Here is a 25,895-nt window from a genome sequence, read left to right on the forward strand (position 1 = left end):
TTGCAAATCTGGGGACATTCCGGGGATGGAATTTGTCCAGGGACTGATTTGCAAATCCAGGGACTGACCCCAGGAACTGGGGCGTCTGGTAACCCTAGATTAGGAGCATGGCTAGTCTGTCAGCCTTCCCAGCCTAGTGGCTTCCAGCTGTTTTGGACAGCAATGGCTTGGCCGCCTGGGGCTGATGGGAGCAGAAGTCCACAAATCTGGAGGGAACGGAGTTGGAGAAAGCTGCCAGCAAGTTCAAGCTTGATTCCAGACTTATTCCAGAAACGGCTTTCTGGATTCGTTTTGTGACACTTAAGTCTTGCCTTTGATCTGGGCTGTGCCTACAGGGAGCAGCGGAATTCAGGGAGGAAAATGGCAGAATTGTGGAATCGTAGAATTGGGAGAGACCCCCAGGGTCATCTAGTCCAGTGTTTCCCAACCTTGGGCCTCCAGCTGTTTTTGGACTACAACTCCCATGATCCCTAGCTAGCAAGATCAATGGTCAGGGATGATGGGAATTGTAGTCTGAAAACAGCTGGAGACCAAAGGTTGGGAAAGACTGATCTAGTCCAACCCTCTGCAATGGAGGAATCTCAGCTAAAGCAATTAAAGGGGAGGGGAAACAGCCTCAGTCCAGTATACCCGAAGGTGTTAGGATTCTTGCTCCGTGTTTGCAGTCATGGGATTGTTGTCTATCACATGACGGTATAAGTTTTCATTCCACAGAGTGGGAAGTGATGCAGGCAGGATGTTTTGGTATTACTGTATTCTGTGATGTGGGACTATTATCCTTTGTTTTTCTCTCTCTTTGCTTTCTGATGAGAAAGAGGAAGGAGCTGAGTCAGAATGCTCCAAGTGTATTATATGTAAATAAAGTAGATTAGCCAAAATGCTGAGCTACTGAGTTCTGTTACGCAAATACTCTGTAGGATCGTAAGTGTACTGATGTCTTTTGGCATCTGTTGCTGTGATGCTCAGGCTGAAGAAAGCTTTTGAAGCTCCTGAACAACTGACCAGCAGGGAGAGAACATGCTAGTCGGGCATGTGTCTCTACCAGGGTCCTACACGAGAGTAGGACGATCCTAACAGTCTCCACCCCCATCGTTCAGCCCGGACACTGAGGTCCAGCTCCAAGGGCCTTCTGGCAGTTCCCTCCCTGCGAGAAGCGAGGTTACAGGGAACTAGGCGGAAGGCCTTCTCGGTGGTGGCACTCGCCCTGTGGAACGCCCTCCCATTAGATGTCAAGGAAATAAACAACTATCCAACTTTTAGAAGACATCTGAAAGCAGCCCTGTTTAGGGAAGTTTTTAATGTTCGATGTTTTATGCTGTTTTTAATCTGTTGGGAGGCACCCAGAGTGGCTGGGGAAACCCAGCCGGATGGGCAGGGCAGAAATAATAATAATTATTGTGTCCGTTGTGAGGCTGGCTGCCCCCTGCCCGCCCTCCGCCTACCTGTGCAACCAAAGGCCACCACACCCACGGCAATGAGGTTGATGGCGTAAGCTTGCGCCTGGGTGAAGAGGTCCAGCCAGACGTCGCAGATGCTGACGAAGAGGAGGGGGCCCAAGGCAAAGAGGTACCCTGGAACAGAGAAGGGGGGGCGGAATCATTTCTCAGCAGGAAGTCCCCGGAGCGTCAAGCTGCAAGCCAACCCCATTCACTGATGTGGACAAACCACATTTGCTGAATTCCTACAAACTGACCCAGACACTGCGTCCATCATCTGAGGCCCTTCTTTGTTCCCTGGGTGAGGTCCGGAGGGTGGAAACATGAGAACGGGGTGGCGGCTCCCAGCTTGCGGAATATGCTCTCCCCAGAGAGGCTGGCCTGGGACCATTGTTACATTTATTTAGGTGCCGGGGGGGGGGGGGAATCCTTTTTTGCAAGGCTTTTGGCTCTTTACTAACTGAGTGGGTGGCATGCTGATTTGGTTTTAATATATGTTTGTTTCTTGTTGTAAATCGCCTTGAGTTTTTGTAAGATAAGCAAAATAATGATGATGATGGTGAAGATGTAGAATTGGGATTATGGGATGGAAATCCCTTCCACTTAGCAGCTGCCTCGCCTCTTACATTCTCCCCTAAAATTTTGGCAACAGTGCGCTCTCCCAAGTCCATATTCCCAGCCTGTTTGCATCCCTGTCTCAGCGACATCTACACTGGCTTGGTCTGGTCCACAGAATGGAAGGACATCTAAACAAGAACATCTGAAGGCAGCACTACTGGAATAGGTTCTTCATGGGACTATCAGCAGAAAATGTTCTTTTTACTAAAAGTTGTGCTTTTAATATTGTTCTGTTGTGAGCTGCTTTGGGCATATTTATATGGAACAGCAGCATATAAATTTAAATAATAAAGGATCCCCAAGGGAAGCTGGCTTCCGGCACCAGGCCTGTTGGCAGACCAACTCTGTGTTACAAAAATGTCTACAAACATGACATGAAGGCCGGCGACATCAACCCTGCTGTGTGGGATTCCCTTGCAGACAACCACAGCGCCTGGAGACAGATAGTCAGGTTGTGCGTCCACAGAAGTGACCAGGGGAGGAATGACTGCTGGGAGGAGCACAGAGAGAAGAAACGCCCTGGCGCATCTGCAGCAGCACAACCGGGCGCCTACATCTGCCCCGACTGCAACAAAACATGTCTCTCCCCTATCGGTCTCTACAGCCGCAGCAGGTGCTGCAACTGTCCAACAGCTTGACCTCACCCCCAAAGGCACACTCCTCCATTGTCTCCTGAGGCAGGTGGATGTCAACCAGATTATATTTTGCTGGAAGCTGTTCTGAGTGGCTGGGGAAACCCAGTCAGATGGGCAGCATATAAATTATATATATATATATATATATATATGCAGGTTTTGGTGTCCTCGGGTGTCTTCCCGTGTAAAAGTTGGGGTGTCTAGGCGACGTTTCGACGAGGTCTCACTCGTCATCTTCAGGCTGGTGCTTTCGGCTTCTTGTTACTGGAACAGAGCAGGATCTCAGTGTTTGAGTTCCTATAAATACTGTTGAGGGGGTGTGGTGTATAGCCTCCAATGTTCTGGGCAGAGAGGAAGTTCCCAGGCTAGTGTGCCTTTTCTTCTTTTGTTCCTTAATTACTTGAGGGATATCTTGAGTGATTTCTTGAGTGATATCCTGAGTACCACTTAGGTGGGTCATTAGGTGTGGATTAGTTGCTAAAGTCTTTGTGTCTTGACCTCTTGAACTTTGTGAAGAGTTTTTCTGAGAAGATGGCTGTACTGCACTTAGTTGTGCTCTGGCTTGGCTTCGTGTATAGGGGCGAGCTGTGGTTTTGTGGCCTGTGTCAGCCAGATCTGTGTAGGGATTGCAGGGGGGTGCAGCATCCGGAGGTGCCACCATGGTTTGGCTACTGGATGGTGTCTGTAATTTATCTGTGGAGAGGGTCTGGGTTTGGGTCTGGTGTGGTTGATTGGTGATAGCGTTCTGTGTGCCTCTGGATCTGGTGTCAGTTTTTGTGGGGAGGGCTAATTTCCAGATGTCTGGCAAGCGGGATGTGTCGTCACGCTTGTTCATGTTGTGAGGGTGTTTCTCTATCTCGATGGCTTCCATGATTATTCCCTTGTGGTGATGTTCCATGTTAAAGAGCAATTTGGAATCTGCAAAATTAATTTCGTGTCCCGTTTCTTTCATGTGTTGGAAAAGAGAGGAAGTTTTTTCTTCTTTTTTGACGGCATTCTTGTGTTCTGCGATACGTGCATTTATTCGTCTGTTTGTTTGTCCAATGTACGTGGCTGGGCAGACTTTGCAGGGTATTTCATAGACCCCTTGGTTTTCCAACTGGATTTTATCCTTGGGGTTTCTGAGGATATTGGCTATTTTTTGGTTGGTGCAAAAGGCTGTTTTGATATTGTGTTTATGGAGGATTTTGCTAATTTTATCTGTAGTGCCCTTGATATAAGGAAGGAGGGCCATGCCATTGTTTTCTTCTGTGTCTTGGTTTTTGGGGGGTGTTTCTTTTTGGATTAGCTTCGTAACCCTGTTTTGCTGGTATCCATTGGCAATTAACACATTTGAGAGATTCTGTAACTCAGTTGTCAAGTGGTCTTTGTCAGCCAGGCGTTTGGTTCTGGAGATGAGAGTCTTGGCTACGGAGTTTATTTGTGCAGGGTGGTGGTGTGATTGTGCATGTAAGTAGCGGTTGGTGTGTGTTTTTTTCCGGTAGATAGTGTGTCCTAGGGAGCCATCAGGTTTTTTGTAGATTAGGACGTCAAGGAAGGGAAGTTGGTTGTTGGCTTCTATTTCCATAGTGAATTGTATTTTGGGGTGTAGGCTGTTGAGATGTGTGAGGAAGCTATCCAGTTTTTCCTTCCCGTGTGGCCAAATTACAAAGGTGTCGTCAACATATCTGAGCCAAAGTTTGGGTTTGTGTTCTGACTTGTCTAAAGCATTGGTTTCAAAGTGTTCCATGTACAGGTTTGCGATGACCGGTGAGAGGGGTGATCCCATAGGTGCTCCTTCTATCTGTTTGTATCTTTGTCCATTGTGGATGAAGTACGTGTTGGTTAGGCAGTGGTTGGTCAGGTCCAAGATGTATTCGGGGGGATTGTATTTGTTTTGAATGGCTGTCAAGGCTTCATTAATGGGCACTTGTGTGAAGAGAGATACAACATCGATGGCCTCCCTAGGACACACTATCTACCGGAAAAAAACACACACCAACCGCTACTTACATGCACAATCACACCACCACCCTGCACAAATAAACTCCGTAGCCAAGACTCTCATCTCCAGAACCAAACGCCTGGCTGACAAAGACCACTTGACAACTGAGTTACAGAATCTCTCAAATGTGTTAATTGCCAATGGATACCAGCAAAACAGGGTTACGAAGCTAATCCAAAAAGAAACACCCCCCAAAAACCAAGACACAGAAGAAAACAATGGCATGGCCCTCCTTCCTTATATCAAGGGCACTACAGATAAAATTAGCAAAATCCTCCATAAACACAATATCAAAACAGCCTTTTGCACCAACCAAAAAATAGCCAATATCCTCAGAAACCCCAAGGATAAAATCCAGTTGGAAAACCAAGGGGTCTATGAAATACCCTGCAAAGTCTGCCCAGCCACGTACATTGGACAAACAAACAGACGAATAAATGCACGTATCGCAGAACACAAGAATGCCGTCAAAAAAGAAGAAAAAACTTCCTCTCTTTTCCAACACATGAAAGAAACAGGACACGAAATTAATTTTGCAGATTCCAAATTGCTCTTTAACATGGAACATCACCACAAGAGAATAATCATGGAAGCCATCGAGATAGAGAAACACCCTCACAACATGAACAAGCGTGACGACACATCCCGCTTGCCAGACATCTGGAAATTAGCCCTCCCCACAAAAACTGATACCAGATCCAGAGGCACACAGAACGCTATCACCAATCAACCACACCAGACCCAAACCCAGACCCTCTCCACAGATAAATTACAGACACCATCCAGTAGCCAAACCATGGTGGCACCTCCGGATGCTGCACCCCCCTGCAATCCCTACACAGATCTGGCTGACACAGGCCACAAAACCACAGCTCGCCCCTATACACGAAGCCAAGCCAGAGCACAACTAAGTGCAGTACAGCCATCTTCTCAGAAAAACTCTTCACAAAGTTCAAGAGGTCAAGACACAAAGACTTTAGCAACTAATCCACACCTAATGACCCACCTAAGTGGTACTCAGGATATCACTCAAGAAATCACTCAAGATATCCCTCAAGTAATTAAGGAACAAAAGAAGAAAAGGCACACTAGCCTGGGAACTTCCTCTCTGCCCAGAACATTGGAGGCTATACACCACACCCCCTCAACAGTATTTATAGGAACTCAAACACTGAGATCCTGCTCTGTTCCAGTAACAAGAAGCCGAAAGCACCAGCCTGAAGATGACGAGTGAGACCTCGTCGAAACGTCGCCTAGACACCCCAACTTTTACACGGGAAGACACCCGAGGACACCAAAACCTGCATATATATATATATATATATATATATATATATATATATATTTACTTATCATCATCATCAACATCTGCATCATCATCTAGGAGGCCGCATCCATTCTCCCTAACCTGGTGCCCCCAGATGTTCTGGACTACAAAACATCTGGTTGGGACTGATGTGATTTGTACAAAACACTTGGGGTGGATCTACACACTGGGGAAAAAGCACTATAAATGTCAGAAATTAAATCGTTATAACAAAAGGAAAACCCACAACGTAAAATTGCAAATAATCCTTTTTTTTTTGGCCATCTGGTGTTGCATGTTTATAACACATTCAAAACGCTGCTTTTTAACTAATGTAGCTGAGTCCTTGGAGCGCTCGAGGTTGGCGAAACGTGGCCTACATCGTTCCCGAGATCTGCGCTTTTAAAGGAAGATGTTGACAAACGGAAGAAAGCTGTGCACAGAGGTTCGCTGCATTAGCGGTGAGCCTATCATGAGCTTTAAATGGCCAGACTTACCCACCGCGATCCTGGTGTGGAGGCTCAACATTTCCACCAGCGCGTTGTTGAGGATGACGGCTGCCAAGGCGACCAAGATGTAGGTAAGGCTCATATCAAACACGATAGAGGTCCCTGCAGGAGAGAAAGGCAGCAAGGAGGGAGAAATAAGCTTTCAGGATCCAGGCCCCGGGTGCACGAGATTTGCTTTCTCTGGCCGCCAGCTCTGCCTTCAAACCAGAAGCAAGACGGGAGCGACTCCATCATAGCTGTCAATGTTTCCCCTTTTTAAAGGGAAATTCCCTTATTGCGAATAGGATTCATTGCAAGCAAAGGGAAAAGTTGACAGCTATGAACTCCACCCATCAGCTGGACCTCCTAAAATTATCTCCATAGAGCTTTGAGTGTTTTCGCACCTGGTGATTTCAGCTTCAATACATAGATATCACTGCAAGGTTTTTGGCATTTAGTTTTTAAAGAGACAATGAATATTACGATAGAAACTAATAATACTATCAATTTTCCTTGCTTGCATCATCCAAACTGAAATCCTACATCCCATAAACCCTTTTGTCTCTGCCCACTAACACACAGCTGGAGGAGGGGCATATTTCCTCTGACATATTTCTCGGGACGGTTGCTTTATTATTAGGCTACCTATCAGTATGTTTTTGTACTACATTTCTTTTTACGCTTTTATCATTGATGTTCTGTGATGTGTTTTTAATGTTGTACACCGCCCTGGGACCTTTGGATAAAGGGCGGTATATAAATTGGATAAAATAAACAAGAATAAATAATAATATTGTCGCTGCATCGTCTCCATGATTCCAATAATCAAAAGAACTTGTCTCATATATGATCTTAGCAGCTTTAGAACTTCTTTTTGTAGATGTTAACATCCCACACCAGCCTGGAACGATTCAGTTTAGTTTTTACATGTTTGTCTCATGTTTTGTTATTTGGATAGTATGGATAGAATTAAATAAAAATACTTAAGAAGGAAAGGAGGGAGGGGGAATATATCTGAAGGAGTGTTGAATGCCTGGGGATGGAATGACTGGCTCTGGGAAAACAGCCTAAACCTGCATTTTTGGACCTTCCAGAATGTTCTCTGAAATATTGAGGAAACCGTACCTGGGTATTTGTGATGGAGATAGTCCACGTCTGTGATAAAGCTATTGTAAGGCAAGAGGAAACCGACCCCTGCTAGCAGCATGGCGAAGTAAATCCCATGGTAGCGATCCTGGGGCTCAGGGTCTTCGCAGGCTATAGCCAGGAAAGAAGAGAGAAAATGAGAGGGACAGGATTGCGGGAGACCGAGAAAAGGTCGCTTCACCTCAAAAGGGAAGTTGCAGACTTGGAAAAAGGGGTTCAGAAAAGGGCACCCAACATTATCAAAAGGATGGAGCGATAATGAGAAAACGTTGCAACATCTGGAGCTTTTTTTAGTTTGGAGAAATGGTTAGGAAGAGGCTACTTTTATTTATTTTGTGGCGTTTATAGTGAAGAAAACCTCAAAGCAGCTCACAAAGAAAATTGGGCAATTAAATGATTCGTAAAAACAATGCATTCAAAAATTGAAAGCCAGCAATAAACAAGAAAACACACCAGCACTCTGGATATCTGGGTAGGCTTGCCCAAGCAGGGATGTTTTTTGCAGGTGCTGAAAAGAGTATAGTGGTTTTTGAACGTAATCCACTCTGGAAGAGCGTTCGACTTCGAAAACGTTCGAAAAGCGAGGTGCAAAGGTCTGGCTGCAAGTTCTGGGGGCTGGGGGGGGGGGGAAATAATATTTTTTTCCTTGATTTCCGCCTCTAAAAACTAGGTGCGTCTTGTGGTCCGGTGCGTCCTATAGAGCAAAAAATACGGTACTTCCGGGTTTTGGGCATTCAGGTTCCGAAACATTCAGCTTCTGAGACACTTGAAAACCAAGGTACCACTGTACACTGTGCAGGTGCCGTCACAATAAAATATTTAATTCATTCAGCCAACTAAACATTGCAACCCTGCTCACAAATAATGCCTACTCTGCTCACTGGGCCTTCTCCTGAGTAAGCGTGCACAGGATTGGAGCTGTTATGAAGAAGGCAGGGGCACAAATCTCAGTTCATGGGCTCCCAGAGGATAAAAACGGAAGATGTTCCAGAGCAGAAAACTCATTCCAGCTTGGAAAAGGGATTTAACCACCCCTCTCTGCTTTTAATTTTTAAGATGCTGGCATTAATGTTCGAAAGCGGCAGGCTCTTGCAGGGTATCTAGCGCCTGAGGGGATGATGCGCACTCAAGACGATAAATACCAGTCTGATTAAATTCCATTCAGCAAATTGCAACCTTTCGGCGGATACTCAGGAGGTGCTCAAATACCAGATCTTAGCTGTGCAACGTCTCCAAATCACATATCATGGAGCGTGGAAAGACCAGTCTATATGCAAAGAGATTAACAGAGTCTAACAAACAGAGGAAACGCAAAATCCGTCGGTCACGCTGTACCGGAGTTATGTGGTTTAGCATCGCCCAGAAGAAGCAAATCACAATCCCTGGCTAAGTTTTCTACAACCAAACCAAGGTTTGTGCTTCCTTTTGCTCCAAGAAACCACCATCAGTAAACCAAGAAGAAATCTGGGCTGCAGGTCACAGTTTCCTGGGAGAAAACAAACCACTATCCTGCGCTTGGCTCTAAGGATGAGCTGGGGAGCGTGGTTTGCTTCATCCCTCAGAGGAGCAAAGTGGTCTTGATCCACAGCAAAACATGACGTTTACTGTGCCAGGCAAGGGAAACCCACATCTCCTTTTGGGAAATATAGAAAGGTGGAAAATTTCTCATTACAAGTCTTGGGACAACCCTGCTATAGTGGGGGAGGAACTCTCTCAGGCACCTGTGGCGGGACGCCGAGGGGTGGGGCAAACCACCCGGTGACGCACGCGCAACATCCGTATGGACTGCGCATGTGAGGCGACCGTATGGCCCTCCAAATGTTTTGATCGCACTACAGTGGTACCTCTGGATACAAACGGGATCCGTTCCGGAGCCCCGTTCGCATTCTGAAGCGAACGCAACCCGTGTCTGTGGGTTGTGATTCGCCACTTCTGTGAATGCGCGTGGCGTCATTTTAACAGTCTGCGCATGTGTGAGCTGTGAAACCCGGAAGTAACGCCGCGGAGTGCAAACTGAAAATGCTCAACCTGAAGCAACTTCAACCCGAGTTATGACTGTATTAATAATAATAATAATAATAATAATAATAATAATATTCTGTTGGGAGCCACCCAGAGTGGCTGGGGAAACCCAACCAGATGGGAGGGATATAAATTAATTTATTTGTTGTTGTTAATAATAATAATAATAATTTTATAATTTATACCCCGCCCTTCTGGCTGGGCTTCCCCAGCCACTCTGGGCGGCTTCCAAAAAAAGATTAAAATACTATAATACATCAAACATTAAAAGCTTCCCTAAACAGGGCTCTTGTTGTTACAGGGCCCCCCTTGTGTGGTCCAAAGCGTCTGGAGTCTGCAAAAGTGGACGTTATTGAGGAAGCAAAGGCAACTGCATAAGGTGACGAGTTTGATCACGACCCACGACACCCTGCGTGGAAACGACATCTGGGGCCCTTACCTGGCTCCATGAAGGTGAGGACTCCTTTGGCCTGGCAGCCTTTGGCCTGAAGTTCCTCCTCCTCCAGCTGGTAGCTGTCGAAGCTGAAGCTCATCACCACATTCCCCTCGGGAGTCACCACAGGGCTGAGGTCCTTGAAGTGCTCGCCCCCCACGGAACCCATGGCTGGTTGGCCCTATGCGTGGGGAGAGAGAATACGAGAGCAGAAGTAGAGACAGCTAGGCGGGCAATGTGCCCCCCAACACACCTTGCAAATCACTAAGCTGCTCAGTTGCACTTGGGACAGCAATTGACAGCCCGCGGACTGTCTCGCCAGAGTGGTGCATGCGCTGGTTTTCTCCCGCTTGGACTACTGCAGTGCACTCTACGTGGGGCTACCTTTGAAGGTGACCCGGAAACTACAACTAATCCAGAATGCGGCAGCTAGACTGGGGACTGGGAGTGGCTGCTGAGACCATAGAACACCAGTCCTTTAAAGACCTACATTGGCTCCCAGTACGTTTCTGAGCACAATTCAAAGTGTTGGTGCTGACCTTGAAAGCCCTAAATGGCCTCAGCCCAGTAGATGCGGCCCAATTGCATTCTCAACCCAGCCTGCGGACAGTCCAGGAATCAGCATGCTTTTACATGAGTAGAATGTGTCCTTTTATTTAAAAAGCATCTCTGGGTTATTTGTGGGGCACAGGAATTTGTTCATTATTATTTTTTCAAAATATAGTCCGGCCCCCCACAAGGTCTGAGGGACAGTGGACCGGCCCCTGCTGAAAAAGTTTGCTGACCCGTGGTTAAGAGCGTCCATACGTAGTTCCTTGGCTCTCTCCAAGGCCAGCACGAACAGGCCTGTTATGCAGACCATAGGTGCAAAAACTGCACCATTTACACAACTATAGATGCAAATAGCGTCTTGGCGTGAGATTTGCATCACTTTCCTGCAGTCTTTTAAATATTGACGTGCGGGAGTGAGTGCAAAGTGCGTGGACCAGCGGACAGAGAAAAGCTTTCCTCCCTCGAACTTGTGGGAATGGAGCTGAATGCTGGGAGATTCAGGAGAGATAAAAGAAAGCCTAAGCGGAACTATGGAGACTGTGGAACTCCCTGCCACAGGAGCGATGGCCACCAACTTGGATGGCTTTACAAGATGACTGGGCAAATTCATGGAGGAGGAGAGGGCTATGAAAGGCTCCTTACCTCAAAGCTTTTTAAAAATCTGTATTAGGTAACAAATTTATTTCATCTATCAGAAAGCGGGAGCGTCAGGCAAGCCTCTTTCTCTACCTTATCTAGCACGCTTTGCTGGTCTCTACCAGAAAAGCAGCCTTGGGGTTTTTTTTAATAGCCTCAGCTGTCTCTAGGAAGGAGTACAGATGTTCTCTGTGCTTTTTCCTGGTTGTGCTTAATTAACCCCACGTTAACTCCCTTCAGCTGAAGAATAAAAGCACACAAACAGCCAGTATTAAGAGAGGCGGGGGGGGGGGGGGGAGAGAGATTGCTGCCTGCAAATCCTCGATAGGAAAATAAAAAGAAAAGTCTCGTCCAAGATAAGGCCAGACAGGAAATGATTTCCATACACAGCGATGGCAAAAGAGGTGTGGGGCTGTTTGCTTTTTATATTGCAACCCTATTTTAAAACCTGTTATCTAACGCTCGTTGTCAATATTCAGCCGAGGTGGGATGTGTTTTGTTCCGCGGACACGTTTGACAAACTCCCTTTGGTTATCCTCGATTCCAATCTGAGGCTGGAGCCGATTCTCCGCTGCCCAGTTTGAGATCAGACGCAGCCAGAATAATGGTCGGGAGGGTGGCAGACACACAGATATCGCAGGCATGAACCAGACGCATTTCATGGGCACAGCCCTGGAAATAGGTATGGTGGATGGGATTGTCAACCTCTAGCACTGCTCCTGGTTGCCGTGAGAAATCTGGCACGTCTTATCACACCTGTTCTGCGCTGATATTTCAGCCAAGCTGTCCTGGGAGGACAAAATGTGCCTGTCCCCAAAAGTTTGAGCTTTGGAGAAAACAAAAAGGTTCTGGTAGTCTGTAGCAGAAGCCAGCTGTGTACGCTACCTATTTGTTATTTGTTATTAAATTTATTTATTTATTAAATTTGTATCCCACCCTGTGCCCGTAGATCTCAGGAATGGTTCACACAACATCTCAGGGTGGTTCAGAACCGATTGGCTGGCTCCCTTGTCATGTCATCAAGCAGCCGCCGCCCCCCTTCCTCCCCGCTGCAGTTTTGCATTTTCAAAAAGAGTCGTTTTACCAAATGGATTTCAAAAATAATAATAATCTAGAGGGGTAGCCATGTTAATCTCTTGTGACAAGAAGACTGCAGTTCCTTGGCACATTAAAGACCAACATGTTTATGGAGGCATCAAGTCTTAAGCCTCTCCTGTTGGGCTCCAAGCCCGTCAGAGCTTATGCCAGGGGTCAGCAATCTAGGGCCCATGGGCCACAAGTGGCCTACGGGGGTCGTTTAACCGGCCCGCGAGCCACCCCCAAACCGAGCTGCCCGCTTGGTGAGTCCCCGCACACTGTGCTAAACTGGAGCTGCGCAGACTCACTTCCATGGCGCCGGAAATCACAACTATGCAGACGCCGGAAATTGCGTCTGTGCAGATGCAGACGTCGGAAATTGCGGGCGTGGGTGTGATCCAGCCCATGGAAGGATCTCCGCTGGAGTGAACCAGCCCATGCCATGACAAATGTGTTAAGTCTTTAAGGTGCCACAGGACTTTTCTGCTTATTTGTTAAGTAATAAGGTGGGCAAATGCATAACCTATTTGTGCTTTTCAGACACTGATTTTTTAAAAATTCCTCCTTCATGGGTAGTCTAGATCGGGGCATCATGCAGAAAGCATGAATGAATGCATGAATCAACTCCTTGTGAAATAGAAGGTGCAAACAATAGGATTTGTGCAATAAGCAAAAGGCATGTGAAATAGAATGAGAAAACTATTTTTTAATTTTCTTTTTTTTTTTATAATAATGTTTTTATTTGCTTTTTTCCAAGGTCAGATACATCGTCAATTATTCAACAAAGGCAGTTTTACAGAAAGAAAAGGAAAAAGGTTATAAGCAAAAAAAGAGATCTTACTTTACAAAACCATTTTTCATGATCTACTGGACTTCCCCACATCTTCCATCCCCTGCATCTTTTTCAATAAAATAAAGTTACAGCAAATTAATACCTTGTTTCCTGTGTTTTGTACTTTCCTCAATTGTATATTAGGTTTAGGGGAAATATTGTTAGTTCACAATTCCAACAGTCCTCAATATAGAAACTTTACCCTAGACTTTAGTCATTTCATCATCAGAACTTAAATTCAGCAATATCAAAAATTTGAAATCTGAAGCTTGTTGTCTAAAAACTTAACAAATTCTCAACATTCACATAACTTATAATGTTTTTGTAAATAGTCCTTAAATTTTTTCCAGTCCTCTTCCACTGCCTCTTCTCCCAGGTCTCGGATTCTGCCAGTCATTTCGGCCAGTTCCATATAGTCCATCAGCTGCGTATGCCACTCTTCCAGCGTGGGTAGCTCCTGTACCTTCCAATATTTAGCCAATAGAATTCTTGCTGCTGTAGTTGCATATAAAAAGAAAGTTCTATCCTTCTTTGTCACTCTCTGGCCCACAATGCCCAGGAGAAAGGCCTCTGGTTTCTTAGTAAAGGTATACTTAAATACCTTTTTCAACTCATTATAAACCATTTCCCATATTTTTTAATTTTCATGCACCTCTTTTAAAAATTCACAGAGCCGGTTTATATAACCTTTTGCTTGGGATATGGCTGTTTGCTTGTGTTCTGATCTCAAAAGGCATCAGTGGAGAAATGGTTGTGCAAATGCTTCGCCCCAAACATGAGCCTCAGTTTGTTCATCAGCCTCTTTCCGTCCAGTGCCATTGCAAAGCAACCCAGCGGAGCCTGGCTTGGGGCCCAAGCGTGGCCTTCAGAGGAGTTCCACCATCCCTTCATATTCATTTATGCCTTCTCTAGAATTCAGCCCATCCGAAGCGATTCCCGGGTGGAATACACAGCGACATAGATAATAAATTAGGAAGAACAATGCAGCAAAACACTCACGTCAGCAACCGTAATAAAAGGCAGTAGACAAAAATAATAATATTACAAATTGGAGACAGATTAAAATGTCTGGGTGAATAAAACATCTTAACCTGGTGTCAGAAAAGAAGTCTAGTTTCCAGATCAAGGGAAGTGATAGCACCACTCTACTCTGTCCAGTTCTGGGCACCCCAGTTGAAGGAGGATATTGACAAGCTGGAATGGGTGCAGGAAGGGAACAAGGATAATAAAGGGTCTGGATAATAATAATAATTTATTATTTATAGCCCACCCATCTGGCTGGGTTTCCCCTGCCACTCTGGGCAGCTTCCAACAAAAGATTAAAAATACATTAAAACATCAGTCATTAAAATCTTCCCTAAACAGGACTGCCTTCAGATGTCTTCTAAACATCAGATAGTTGTTTATTTTCTTGACATCTGATGGGAGGACGTTCTACAGGGCGGGCGCCACCACTGAGAAGGCCCTCTGCCTGGTTCCCTGCAACCTCGCTTCTCGCAGGGAGGGAACCGCCAGAAGGCCCTCGGAGCTGGACCTCAGTGTCTGGGCTGAACGATGGGGGTGGAGACGCTCCTTCAGGTCTATTGGGCCGTTTAGGGCTTTCAAGGTCAGCACCAACACTTTGAATTGTGCTTGGAAACATACTTAGGACAAGTCTTAGGAGGAATGGTGGAGACAGTTGGGTATGTTGAGGCTGGACAAAAGGAGACAGAGGTGGTATCTGTCACGGCTAAAATGGCCGCTGTTTCTTTAATGCGAATAAAGCTGGGTCAGCATGACTCAGCGGTCTGCACCAAGTTGTATATATAAGTGAGAAATGTTAGTTTGTTGCTGAGGCTGGTGTTTGGGTTGGTTGGTGCTGGTGTGTGGAGTTATTCAGTCGTGTTTTGCACAAAGACTTTTAAGAATAAAACTCTGCAAGGATATTCTCGTGGACTCTTTTTGTGCCGACAAGGGTCCGAGGACCAGGCTGAAGAGGCAAAGGGAGGTCAGAACCTTTTCCTCCTTTTTTTTTTTGCTTTTTACAAACACTGACAGGTTATGGGCCCAGTGTTTCTGAGCATGTGCAGAGTGCAAAACGACTGACAGCATCTCAGCAGGGAGCTGGTGAGTCCTGGTGGTGTATGGAGCCAGTGGCTGTGCGTTGGAGCAGTTGGTGGCAAGCTGTAACTGTCTGCAGCGACGCTGGAGCAGCTAGGATCTGAGGACCAGAAAAGCACTCAGCGTCGGCTACTGGAACAGTTTGAACTGCTAGAGGACCACAGTAGGCGACTCACAGAGCAGCTACACCAGTTGCAGAGCCAGGCGGGACCTGAGGGTCAACAGAGGCAGCAGCTAGAAGCCGGTGAGTGCCAGCCAGGACCATCTAGTGGGACTCTAAAGAGAGAGTCTGGAGAGTTTGCTGGAGGCCCCACAGAAGGGGCTCAGCAAGCACCAGCAGAGATGGCAGATTTCCAGTCTTCCCAAGTTGTAAATATTGGGGGAGGCATCCCTTTTGAACTTCTCTCAGAAAGCAACTGGCTGAGTTGGTCAATTAAAATGCAGCAGTTGTTAAGGAGAGATGGACTATGGGACTGTGTTGAAACTGAGGTTTTGAGGACTGACTCTGCTGAGAAAAAACGGCTAGATGAAAGGGCTCGTGCCCAAATTATGCTGTGTTTGAGCAACTCTCAGTTATTGCATGTAGCAAATGCCAGCACAGCGTTTGAGTGCTGGAATTTATTAAGGGCAATGCATGTCAGAGAAACTGCTGGAACTATAATTTCTCTGACTAGAAGGCTGTTCAGGACTGTTATGAAAGAAGGTGAGAGTTTGGCAACTCATCTTCAAACGCTGAAATCTCTGTTTCTTCAACTACAGCAGAGAGGTAAGCGTTATGATGAGACTGACCAAACCTACATTATTCTTTCAAGTTTGCCTGAAAGCTGGTTGCCCGTGATTAACAGCATGGAGAGTATGCATCCCCGAGATCTGACCCTTGAGTATGTGGTTGGAAGATTGACCGAAGAAGCAGAAAGAAGGTCAGATAAACAAGCTGAACTCCAAGAGCGGAGGAGTTACAGTCGAGGGGGCCAGCAGCAGAATCTGCCAATGGAGCAACGCCAAGGTTTGGACTTGGCCATGGCAGTGAGGAGATGCTATAGATGCAACCAACCCGGGCATCTCCAACGTCAATGCAGGGCAAGACTTCCAGGAGACGACGTGGAGCAGAGACAGCAATCAACGCAGAAACGTAAGCAGAAGGGGTTCTCTTCAGAGAAGAAGAACACGCGTTCTGCTCAGTTTGTTTCTGCATTTTCTCGAGAGGAGAGGAAGATACCTCGAGGAACATGGTTGCTGGACTCTGGGAGCAGCAGGATTATCTGCAACAGTCGGGAGGACTTTAAGACCCTGGGGAAGCCAGCTGATGAAAAAGACTCAATTTATCTTGCTGATGGTCGTAGAAGCAAGATTGATGGCCAGGGAACATGTTTCCTGCAGTGCTTGAACACTACTCTACCAGAGACTCTGTTTGTCAGCAGTTTGGACTATTGTTTGCTGTCTGTAAGCTGTTTGATTAATGCAGGGTATAGTGTTAACTTCACACGGGATGGCTGTCTGATAAAGAATGGAACTCAGGTATGTGGCCATGCAAAGTTGGAAAATGGGCTATATGTAATGCAGGACAAGCCTGTTAAAGCAGCCCAGGTGGTTCAGGATAATTTGCCAGTTCATAAGGGGTGTGTACATGAACTGCACAGAAAACTGGGTCACGCCAATTTCCGTGTGCTTTCAGAGATGCAAAAGGTGTGCAAGAACCTAAAAGTAAACAGCTGTAACTGTTTCCTAGACTGCAATGTATGTAAAATGGCCAAATCTAAGAGGAAGCCTGTGGCTTCTAAAAGTGACAGAGTATCTAAAGAGGTTTTAGAACTTGTCCATTGTGACGTGATAGGCCCTTTTCCACAGAAGACTGAAGGAGGCGCCAGATATGCTTTTCTGGTAATTGATGATAAATCACGTTTTAGTTGGTTGTTTTTGTTAAAGCAGAAATCTGAGTGTTTCCCCACATTCAGAGAATGGGTTGCCCAAGCTGAAAAGCTCTTCGCTCGCCCTGTTGTGCAGTTGCAAACAGATAGGGGTGGAGAATTTCTGAACAAACAATTTGGGACATGGTTGCGACGTAAGGGGATCACTCATCGTTTGACTAACCCTTATAGCCCTGCTGAAAATGGTCTGTGTGAAAGACGTGGGGCTGTAATACAGTCAGTAAAGGACTGCCTGCTAGTGGATGCAGGATTGGGTCACAACCATAGGCTGTGGGGTGAGGCTTTTCTGACAGCGAACTTTTTGATTAATAGAACCTGGTCTAGCTCTATAAAAGATATTCCTTATCGTGTGTTGTTTGGGAAAGAACCAGAGTGGACAATGCTCCATAACTGGGGTGCTTGGGCACATGTAAACATCCCCAAAGCTCAGCGCCAGAAAGGGGGTGCTAGAGCGCAGAGACTGCGGTTTGTGGGATATCAGTCCTATGGCAAAGGGTGGCGTTTCAATTTACGCCCAGGACGAGTAGTTCTGTCACGAAGTGCAGACTTCGCTGACCAGGACAGATGGACTGTGATCCATGCCAACCCAGATTGCCTACTGCCCCTGCAAGTAAGAGAAGAGGCTTCTTCTCAGCCATTGGCAACGCAGGAGCAAGAGGAGGAGGAGGCACAGATTTCCCCAAAAGATGTGGCAAAAGATAATACTTCTCTAGAGGAAGAGGAAGAAGAGCCAGAGATAAGGGGGGAAGAAGAAGTAATAGTGCCTAGGCGCTCCCAGCGTTCAAACAAGGGTGTACCTCCTCAGCGTTTGACCCTAGGAGGAGTGAGAGTATGCAATGTGAGTTGTGTGGAACCACAAAGTTATAATGAAGTCTTAGACTTACCCCCTGGGGAACGTGCTTTGTGGGAACAAGCTATGAAAGAAGAAATGGACTCTTTTAAACGTAACAAAGTGTTTGAGGTCATAATGCCGCCACCTGGTGGCAGAGTGGTGTCATGCAAGTGGGTTTACAAAAGGAAAACCCTTGCATCTGGGGAACCACGTTTTCGAGCCAGATTAGTAGCCAGAGGGTTCACTCAGATTAAAGGGGAGAGTTATGATGAAGTGTTTTCTCCCACTGTAAAGAGTGAAACTTTTCGCTTAATGCTTTCCATTGCTGCTGTAAGACAACTAGCAGTGCACCATTTTGATGTTGATGCTGCATATCTGCATGCAAATTTAGACCATGAAGTATTAATGAGACAACCCCCTGGGTTTGAAGAGGAGAATGGTGCAGTCTGGCGTTTGAGAAAGGCTGTTTATGGTCTCAAACAAAGTGGAAGGTGTTGGAACCAGTGTTTAAATGAAGCCCTTGTAAAACTTGGTTTTAAAAGGAGTGTGGCTGATCCATGCCTGTACACCAAGGGATCAGGCAACAAATATCTAATGCTCTTAGTCTTTGTTGATGATTTGCTTGTGGCAGGGAGTTCCACAGATGAGATCCAGAAGCTCACAAGTCAACTGGAAAAGAGGTTTAAGCTTAAAGCCTTGGGGCCTGTAAGCAATTACTTGGGAGTAGAAGTAAGGCAGGAAGCTGATGGAAGCTTCCTATTGAGTCAGAAAGAGAAAATTCTTCGTTTGATAGAGCAGTTTGGCATGGAAAACTGCAAGCCAGTTCAGACTCCCATGACACCAGATTTCCCAAAGACAGTGTGTGATGATAAATTTGATCAGCCTGAGTTGTATCACTCAAAAATAGGATCACTGTTATATTTAAGCCAGTGGTCAAGGCCAGACATTGCATGTGCTACAAATGTTCTGAGTCAACGTGTATCTAAACCCAGTACTGCTGATTGGTGTGCTTTGAAAAGGCTTATCAGATATCTAAAGGGGACATTAAATGTATGTTTGAAGATATCTAGTACACAAGACGAAAAACTAGAAGTATTTGTTGATGCGGACTGGGGAAGCTGTGTAGCTACCAGAAAATCTACAAGTGGAATGGTTATGATGTTTGCCAATTCCATAATTGGGTGGAGGTCAAAGAAACAAGGATTTGTTGCAACCTCATCCTGTGAGGCAGAATATGGGAGCCTGTCGCTAGCATGCAATGAAATCATGTGGTTTATACAGATACTAAAAGATCTAAATTGTAAAGTTGATTTGCCTATCCAAGTGTATGAAGATAGCCAATCGTGCATTGCATTAGCGGGCTCGGAAATAATGAAATCCGCATCAAAACATATTGCTATCCGTCATGCGAATGTTAGAGATTGTGTACAGAATGGGGTAATCAAACTGGAGTATTGTCAATCACAAGATAATATTGCTGATTTGTTCACCAAGCCTTTGCCAGCAACATGCCATAATGAACTGATGACAAAACTGGGTTTATGTATATAATGTATGTATGTATGTATTGTTTCTGTTGGGGTTTTTCGCATTTAAAGAAACAGAAGGGGTGTCACGGCTAAAATGGCCGCTGTTTCTTTAATGCGAATAAAGCTGGGTCAGCATGACTCAGCGGTCTGCACCAAGTTGTATATATAAGTGAGAAATGTTAGTTTGTTGCTGAGGCTGGTGTTTGGGTTGGTTGGTGCTGGTGTGTGGAGTTATTCAGTCGTGTTTTGCACAAAGACTTTTAAGAATAAAACTCTGCAAGGATATTCTCGTGGACTCTTTTTGTGCCGACAAGGGTCCGAGGACCAGGCTGAAGAGGCAAAGGGAGGTCAGAACCTTTTCCTCCTTTTTTTTTTTGCTTTTTACAAACACTGACAGTATCAGAGCTGTCTTCAAATATCTGAAAGGCTGTCACACGGAAGATGCTGTTTTCTCCTGCTCCACAGGGGAAGACCAATGGCTTCAAGTCAGAAGAAAGGAGATTCCAGCTCAACGTCAGGAAGAACTTTTAAAGCAGAGGTTGGATGGCCATCTGTCCCTGATGGTCTTGAGATGACTGTGCTGGGCCCAGGGGTAACCTGTGAAACGTGGTCCAGGTCTGGTCCAGAATCTGAATGTTCCGCTGGGAGTCAGTCCGACAGGGCCAAGGCAGAACATGAGGCAGGAAACCAGGCTAGGTCAGGGTCTAGCATACAGCAATGTTGCTCCCGCAACCTGAGACGGGGTCCGACAGCCTTTTATATTTGTCAGGGGTAGTGGCTGGTCCTGATCCCCCGGCAACTCACCTCCCTGTCTCACCCGAAGGCGAGCACTCCTCCTGAGAGTACTCAGGTCTCTCCTTCTCTCAGACCTTAGTCTCTGCAGCTCGGGAGACGTCGGTGGGTTACTAGACCCAGAGGCCGCCTCAGCCTCCCCTGACCCAACCGGTAGTGGAGCAGCTGTAAGTGATGGCCCAGCTGGAGGCAACGAGGTCATCCCCACATCTGGAGCCAGGGCAGCTCAGGCCCCTGACTCGGCCCAGCTGGTGCTTGTTGCAGGGGGACCTGTGCAGACTGGGCTCTTCAGGATCAGGCCCCAGACTTGGTTCAGGTGATGCCTGAGGCAAAGGATCCGGTGCAGAATGAGACTCCTCTGGTTCCGAGTCTGAGCCGAGTCCCAGGCCACCGCAACGATGGTCTGATGTTCTGCTCTTCTTCTTAGTTCTCACTGTGGGACCCAAGAGGTTTGTTGTTGCTTCCAAAATGTCACTTCTGTGATCTTAAAATACGCGTGGTTAGGAAGGGCAGTTTCCTCCGCAGAAGAGCACAGCACTTAAGATCTGGCATCAATGCACATCTTGATACAGAAGGCAAAAAACACTGAAGCCACGATTCTTTACCCTGGTGCCCTCCAGGTGTTTCAGACAACAGTTCCCACCGGTCTTAGCCAACACATCTGGAGAGCATCTGGTCAGCGGATGCTGGTCCAGGGGGCCCATCCCACACACAGAAGCCACCAAGACAGCATCTCACAAACTAAAATTATCTCATGAATTAGAAGTATCAAAAGGGCAGAGCTCAAATGACCCTTTTTATATATATGGCATGATTTTATTTCTTATAGAAATATTGCGGCACGTGGTATATGCAGATGTCTGGCTCATTTGAGACTATATAGAACCTTTATTCTCAAGAATGATGGAACTGCATTCCGGCATTGCAGGGGGCTATTTTCACGTATCTTTTGTATTTGCAAAGGGGATATTCATATGAGTTAATACTTTTATTATCCATTTTGGAGCTGTGCTGAACCTTTGTACGGTACTTTTGTCCTTCCGGGTTGTGATGCTTTGTCGTTTAAATTCTTGAATGTTCATCCCTTTTGTTCTGTTTGCGCTCTCTCTCTTTTTGTTAACAAATCCATATTTATTTATTTTGAGAGTCAGCTAGGCAGGCAGTGGAATCTCTGACTGCACTGTGCACCATACAGTAGCTGGGGTTAGAGACCCATGGAGCAGACTGCTCTGTGCCCAGCGCAGCCTATTGCTTGTGAACCTGTTGCCAGAGGCATATGCCTCATTCTGTCTAATGATAGGGCCGGCCGTGTTGAGGGATTGACGCCGGACGCCCATTCTCCTTCAGAGCTAAGGCACCTCGCCATCCTTCCATTTTTCTGTGGGGCTATGAGACCCGCTCTATCAGGGGGGATCACTCTGCCTTTTGGGCGTCATCCTTTTCAACTCAGAAGGGAGAGGCGGGGGTTCCCAACTATCACCAAGGCCCTGAAGACATAATAGTTGCTCCAACACCCCTTGGACAGGTGAATCAGGGAGAGCGAAGGTGCGGCTCTCTAGAGACCACAAGCCTACAGTTCCCCTCATACCTGGTAGGGGGTTCAGGATGTTGGGAGTCCAGTGACATCTGTATGGCTGCAGACTCAACTTCCCCTTGGTGTAACGAGAGGGATTTCATTCTAAGATAGACAGTTGTGTAACAAGCCCATAGGAGGCCAACAGCTACCAGAAACATACACAGAGCCTTTGCTACACCCTATTTTGAGAATCGTAGAATTGTAAGGGACCCCCCAAAGGTAATCCAGTCCAACCCCACTACAATGGACCAGGAAAACCTATGGCTACACATGAGTAGATACAGGCAAGGGAGCATTCACAACCTTCCCCCCTTGCAGTGGGGAGAAGCCAGATAGGGGCAAAGATGAAGCAAAGACCTTTCCATTTACTCAAAGTAAGCCCATCCTCTACACCAACCCAAGAAATCTGCAAGGCTCTCTTTGTGAATCAGGTGGAAGAGAAGCACCGCGAGGTTGCTGGGAATTTGCTATTTCTTCCTTGGCTGTATTTTGGAATTTATGAAGGTATCAGTCCCGCAAACATGGGAGGCAGATGGCCTAAGAACACCCCAAATAAATAAAAGGTGACACTTCTGTTTGGGTGGTCACAAGAAAACAAAACGTTTACCCAAGACTGGAACGTGCGGGGAACAAAACCCCATACATTGTAAGACCCCTTGGTTTGCAAAATTGGCCATGGAGGTAATCTGTATTGGGAACCAGCAGGGCTGGATCCCGAGAAAGCGTGTGCAGGGATACCAGCTAAGCATTGTGTCATTTACTCTTTTGTCTGCACCCCTTCCTCCAAGGAGCTCACGATACTATACATCCCCCCCCCCACTTTATCCTTACAACAATCCAGGGAGATCCATCAGGCTGAAAGGAAGCAGCTCGGCCACGGATACCCAGAGAGGATTTGCAATCAAAAGGTGCTCTCGGATGACACCCTCCGTGCTGCCTCACTTTAAGCCAGCCGTCGCTAACCAGCAGGCGCTTTGCACTACATTTCCCAAGGGCCTCGGCCAGCACAGCTGCACTGGGGGAGGGGCTGTAGTCCAAACCTTCTGTGGGGCACCATGTTAGCTGGGGAAGATAGCTAAGCATAAAACCAGTTGCATATATAACATGCCACAGAACGCGTGTTTCTCTCTTTTAGACTTTTCGGAGAACTGCATAAATCGCAGGGAGGCAAGCTAACATAGCTAGAATCCATTCCCAGAGAAGTGCCCTAGGTTGCTCTGTTGCAACTAGAGAGTCCTGCTGCAACTTAAATGTTAATGCATTGGTTCCTGCACTTTGGAACTCCCTGCCTCATGATGCCTGCTAAAATACATTCTTGTTTAGCGAAGCCTACTTAGAAAGTTAAGGGCACTTTAGTCTGTTTTAGCATTTCAAACTTTTGCATGCTTTAAAGTATCATTGTACTTTTTTTTAAAGAAAAAAATATTTTGTTCCTTTTATCTTTCTGTAAACCACTCTGACCGTTGTTTGTATACAGCCCAGCAGTGTATAAATTTCATGGAATAAATAAATGAAAGCTGGCATCGCCAGATCAAGTTCATCCGTTTCGTGTGGAATGAACTAAACTAAATAGCTATAAGTGGATTTTTGAATAAAATTGGGGTGGTTTTGAATTTTGCTGCATTATTGTCTTCCTTGGTAGGTCCTGCAAACCACTACTCTGAATAATGCTTTCCCTAGGGTGGGGGGGCACCAGGGATGAGCTGATGAAACCAAGGGGGCAGTGCCCTCCCCCCAAAAAAGTTTGGGAATGACTGGATTAAAGCATTCATTGTGGCACAAACTTCAGTGGGTGAAATCCAAGCCATCTTTACAAATGCCAACCATCTAAATAGCCACTTCCTTGTTCGCCTATGAAGAACGGAGATGGCCTACTCACAATCAGCTTATTTAAAGTAAGAAGGGGATCGGGTCCTCCTTCTATCTCCCCCTCTACCCACACTGAGCCTGCAAGTCCATGCACGTGCCACAAGCAACCAATATAAACCCACTTAAGGCGAACTGGCTAATAAAAATCTTGACTGGCAAGCAACTTTTTGTGCATGTGTGTGGGTTTGCAAACCTGATGTGAAGTCACCCCAAAACCCTTACGCACCTTAACTTGGGAATAGGCCCATTGACTCCTGTGGGGGGCTGACTTCTGAGCGGCTGGTGGTGTGGCTCATCACATCCCCCCAAAATGCACCCACTGCACCCCAAGTATTTGAAAATGGATCTCCCTGCCAGTCCCCGACAGAGAGGGTGATGGGAGTGGTAGTCCAACACACCTGGAAGGTGCCAGGCCAGGTGAGATGGCTGGCTGAGATCCAAATTGAAATTCTCCTAGGACCAGTGCTTTTTTTTCTTTAAGAAAAATGTTTTGGGGTACTCTCATTTTCCTACTCATATTGAAATGCTGCCCCTCAATGGGACCAAACTTAAGATTCACAAATGTTTAGGGGTATGCGTACCCCCAGAAAAAAGGTGCTGGGTAGCTGTGAAGCTCCCTACGTGACCTTGGGGGCCAGATTCTCTCTCTCTCTCTCTCTTTGACTAGCCTTCCTCACAGGGTTGGTTTGGGGAATCCAAGGGAGGCAGAATTTGCTGGACCGCTTCTCGGAGGAAGCTGAACAGCACCAAGGGCAGCACCAGCAGAAGAAGAAGAAACAGGAGGGGTGGGGTGTCGGTTCCTGGGAACTCCATGGGACCTACTCGCGAGTAAGCAGGCTCCGGGGGGCTCTTAGAGGTGTCTACTTGGAAGGAAGCCAACTCTTCGTCCACTAGGACATGGGGGGGGGGAGAGATACAATTCTCCCCTCCTCACCGTCCTGGCTCACTTTCTCCCCAAACCAAGCGCGCGCGCCCTTGTCCGAAAAAGCCAATTCGCTTTGCCCAAACCGAAGCGGGGCAAGGGGTTGGGGGCGCAGGAGTCTGGCCAGCTCCCCCAACCTCTTTATCTCTTGGGGGCGCCTAGGAGGGGAGGGGGGAGACGAGGCTTGCAAGAGATGCTCACGGACACCCCCTCCTTTTTAAAAATGGCAAAGGATACCTGGCTCCCTCCTCCTTGGGGACCAGAAGGGGTCCCTCTGCTGCGCCCGCGGGGTCCCCTGGCAGGGGGGCTGCCTGCCTGCCACCCCTCCCTCCTTCCCTCCTCGAGGACTAGGGGGCGCCTCGGGGGGGCCCTCATTGGGACGGAGAGAAGCAGCCCCGACTTTCGGCGACCCCCCCCCGGTTTGCAGCCCCCTTTGTCCGCCCCCCCCCCAGGAAGACAAAAGAGCGGCGCCCGCTTGCCAGCCAACAGGTCCGCCGCCGCCGCCGCCTCACCTCCAGCCGCCGCTCGGCTCGCCGGTCCCGCTCAGCGCCGCCAGGGCCAGTGCCGACGCCGCTGCTCCCGAGGACGCCGCTGCCCGGACCGAGCCGCCGGCCTCGCCCCGCCGCGCAGCCCCATCGCCCCGCCGACGCCGACGCCGGGCAACCTCGGCGGATCGCGGGTCCGGGAGGGGAAGGGGAGGGCTCAGAGGAGGGGGGGGAGCCTGGCCCGGAGACAGACCCCTCCCCTCCCCTCCCCTGCTCACCACTCCCCTCCTCTACCCCTTCCTTTACCCCTCCCCTCCCTCCCTTCTCCCCCCCGCTCACCCCCTCCCTGCCCTCCCCTCCTCTCCCGTTCCTTTACCTCTCCCTTCTTCTCCCCCTCCCCTTCTCTCCCCTCCTTTCCCCCTTCCTTTCCCCCTCCACTTCTCTCCCCTCTTCTCCCCCTCCCCTTCTCCCCTTCCTTTACCCCTCCCCTCCTCCCCTCTTCCCCCCTCTCCCCTTTTCCCCCTCCCCTTCTCCCCCTCCCCTCCCCTCTTCTCCCCCTCCCCCTCCTCCCCTCTTTCCCCCTCCCCTCCCCTTCTCACCCTCCCCTCTTCTCCCCCTTCCTTTACCCCTCCCCTCCCCACTCCTTCCCTCTTTCCCCTCCCCTCCCCTTCTACCCCTCCCCTCTTTCTCCCCTGCC

General features: G+C 47.5%; 1 protein-coding gene across 1 annotated transcript in view; it reads right to left on the reverse strand.

Moving 5' to 3' along the window:
• SLC29A4 (solute carrier family 29 member 4) overlaps positions 1-25,380 on the reverse strand; it is a 41,757-nt gene extending 16,377 nt beyond the window's left edge. The window contains exons 1-5 of the mRNA XM_081889221.1: positions 25,226-25,380; positions 10,075-10,249; positions 7,593-7,724; positions 6,477-6,590; positions 1,443-1,571 (exon numbers count right to left, since the gene is read on the reverse strand). Coding sequence (XP_081745347.1) covers positions 1,443-1,571; positions 6,477-6,590; positions 7,593-7,724; positions 10,075-10,237 — 538 coding nt within the window. The 5' untranslated portion in view covers positions 10,238-10,249; positions 25,226-25,380. The remainder of the gene's footprint in view (positions 1-1,442; positions 1,572-6,476; positions 6,591-7,592; positions 7,725-10,074; positions 10,250-25,225) is intronic.
• Positions 25,381-25,895: the final 515 nt, after the last annotated feature.

The sequence above is a fragment of the Podarcis melisellensis genome, assembly GCF_964234715.1.
Source record: "Podarcis melisellensis genome assembly, chromosome: 14".
In the NCBI taxonomy this organism is placed as follows: domain Eukaryota; kingdom Metazoa; phylum Chordata; class Lepidosauria; order Squamata; family Lacertidae; genus Podarcis; species Podarcis melisellensis.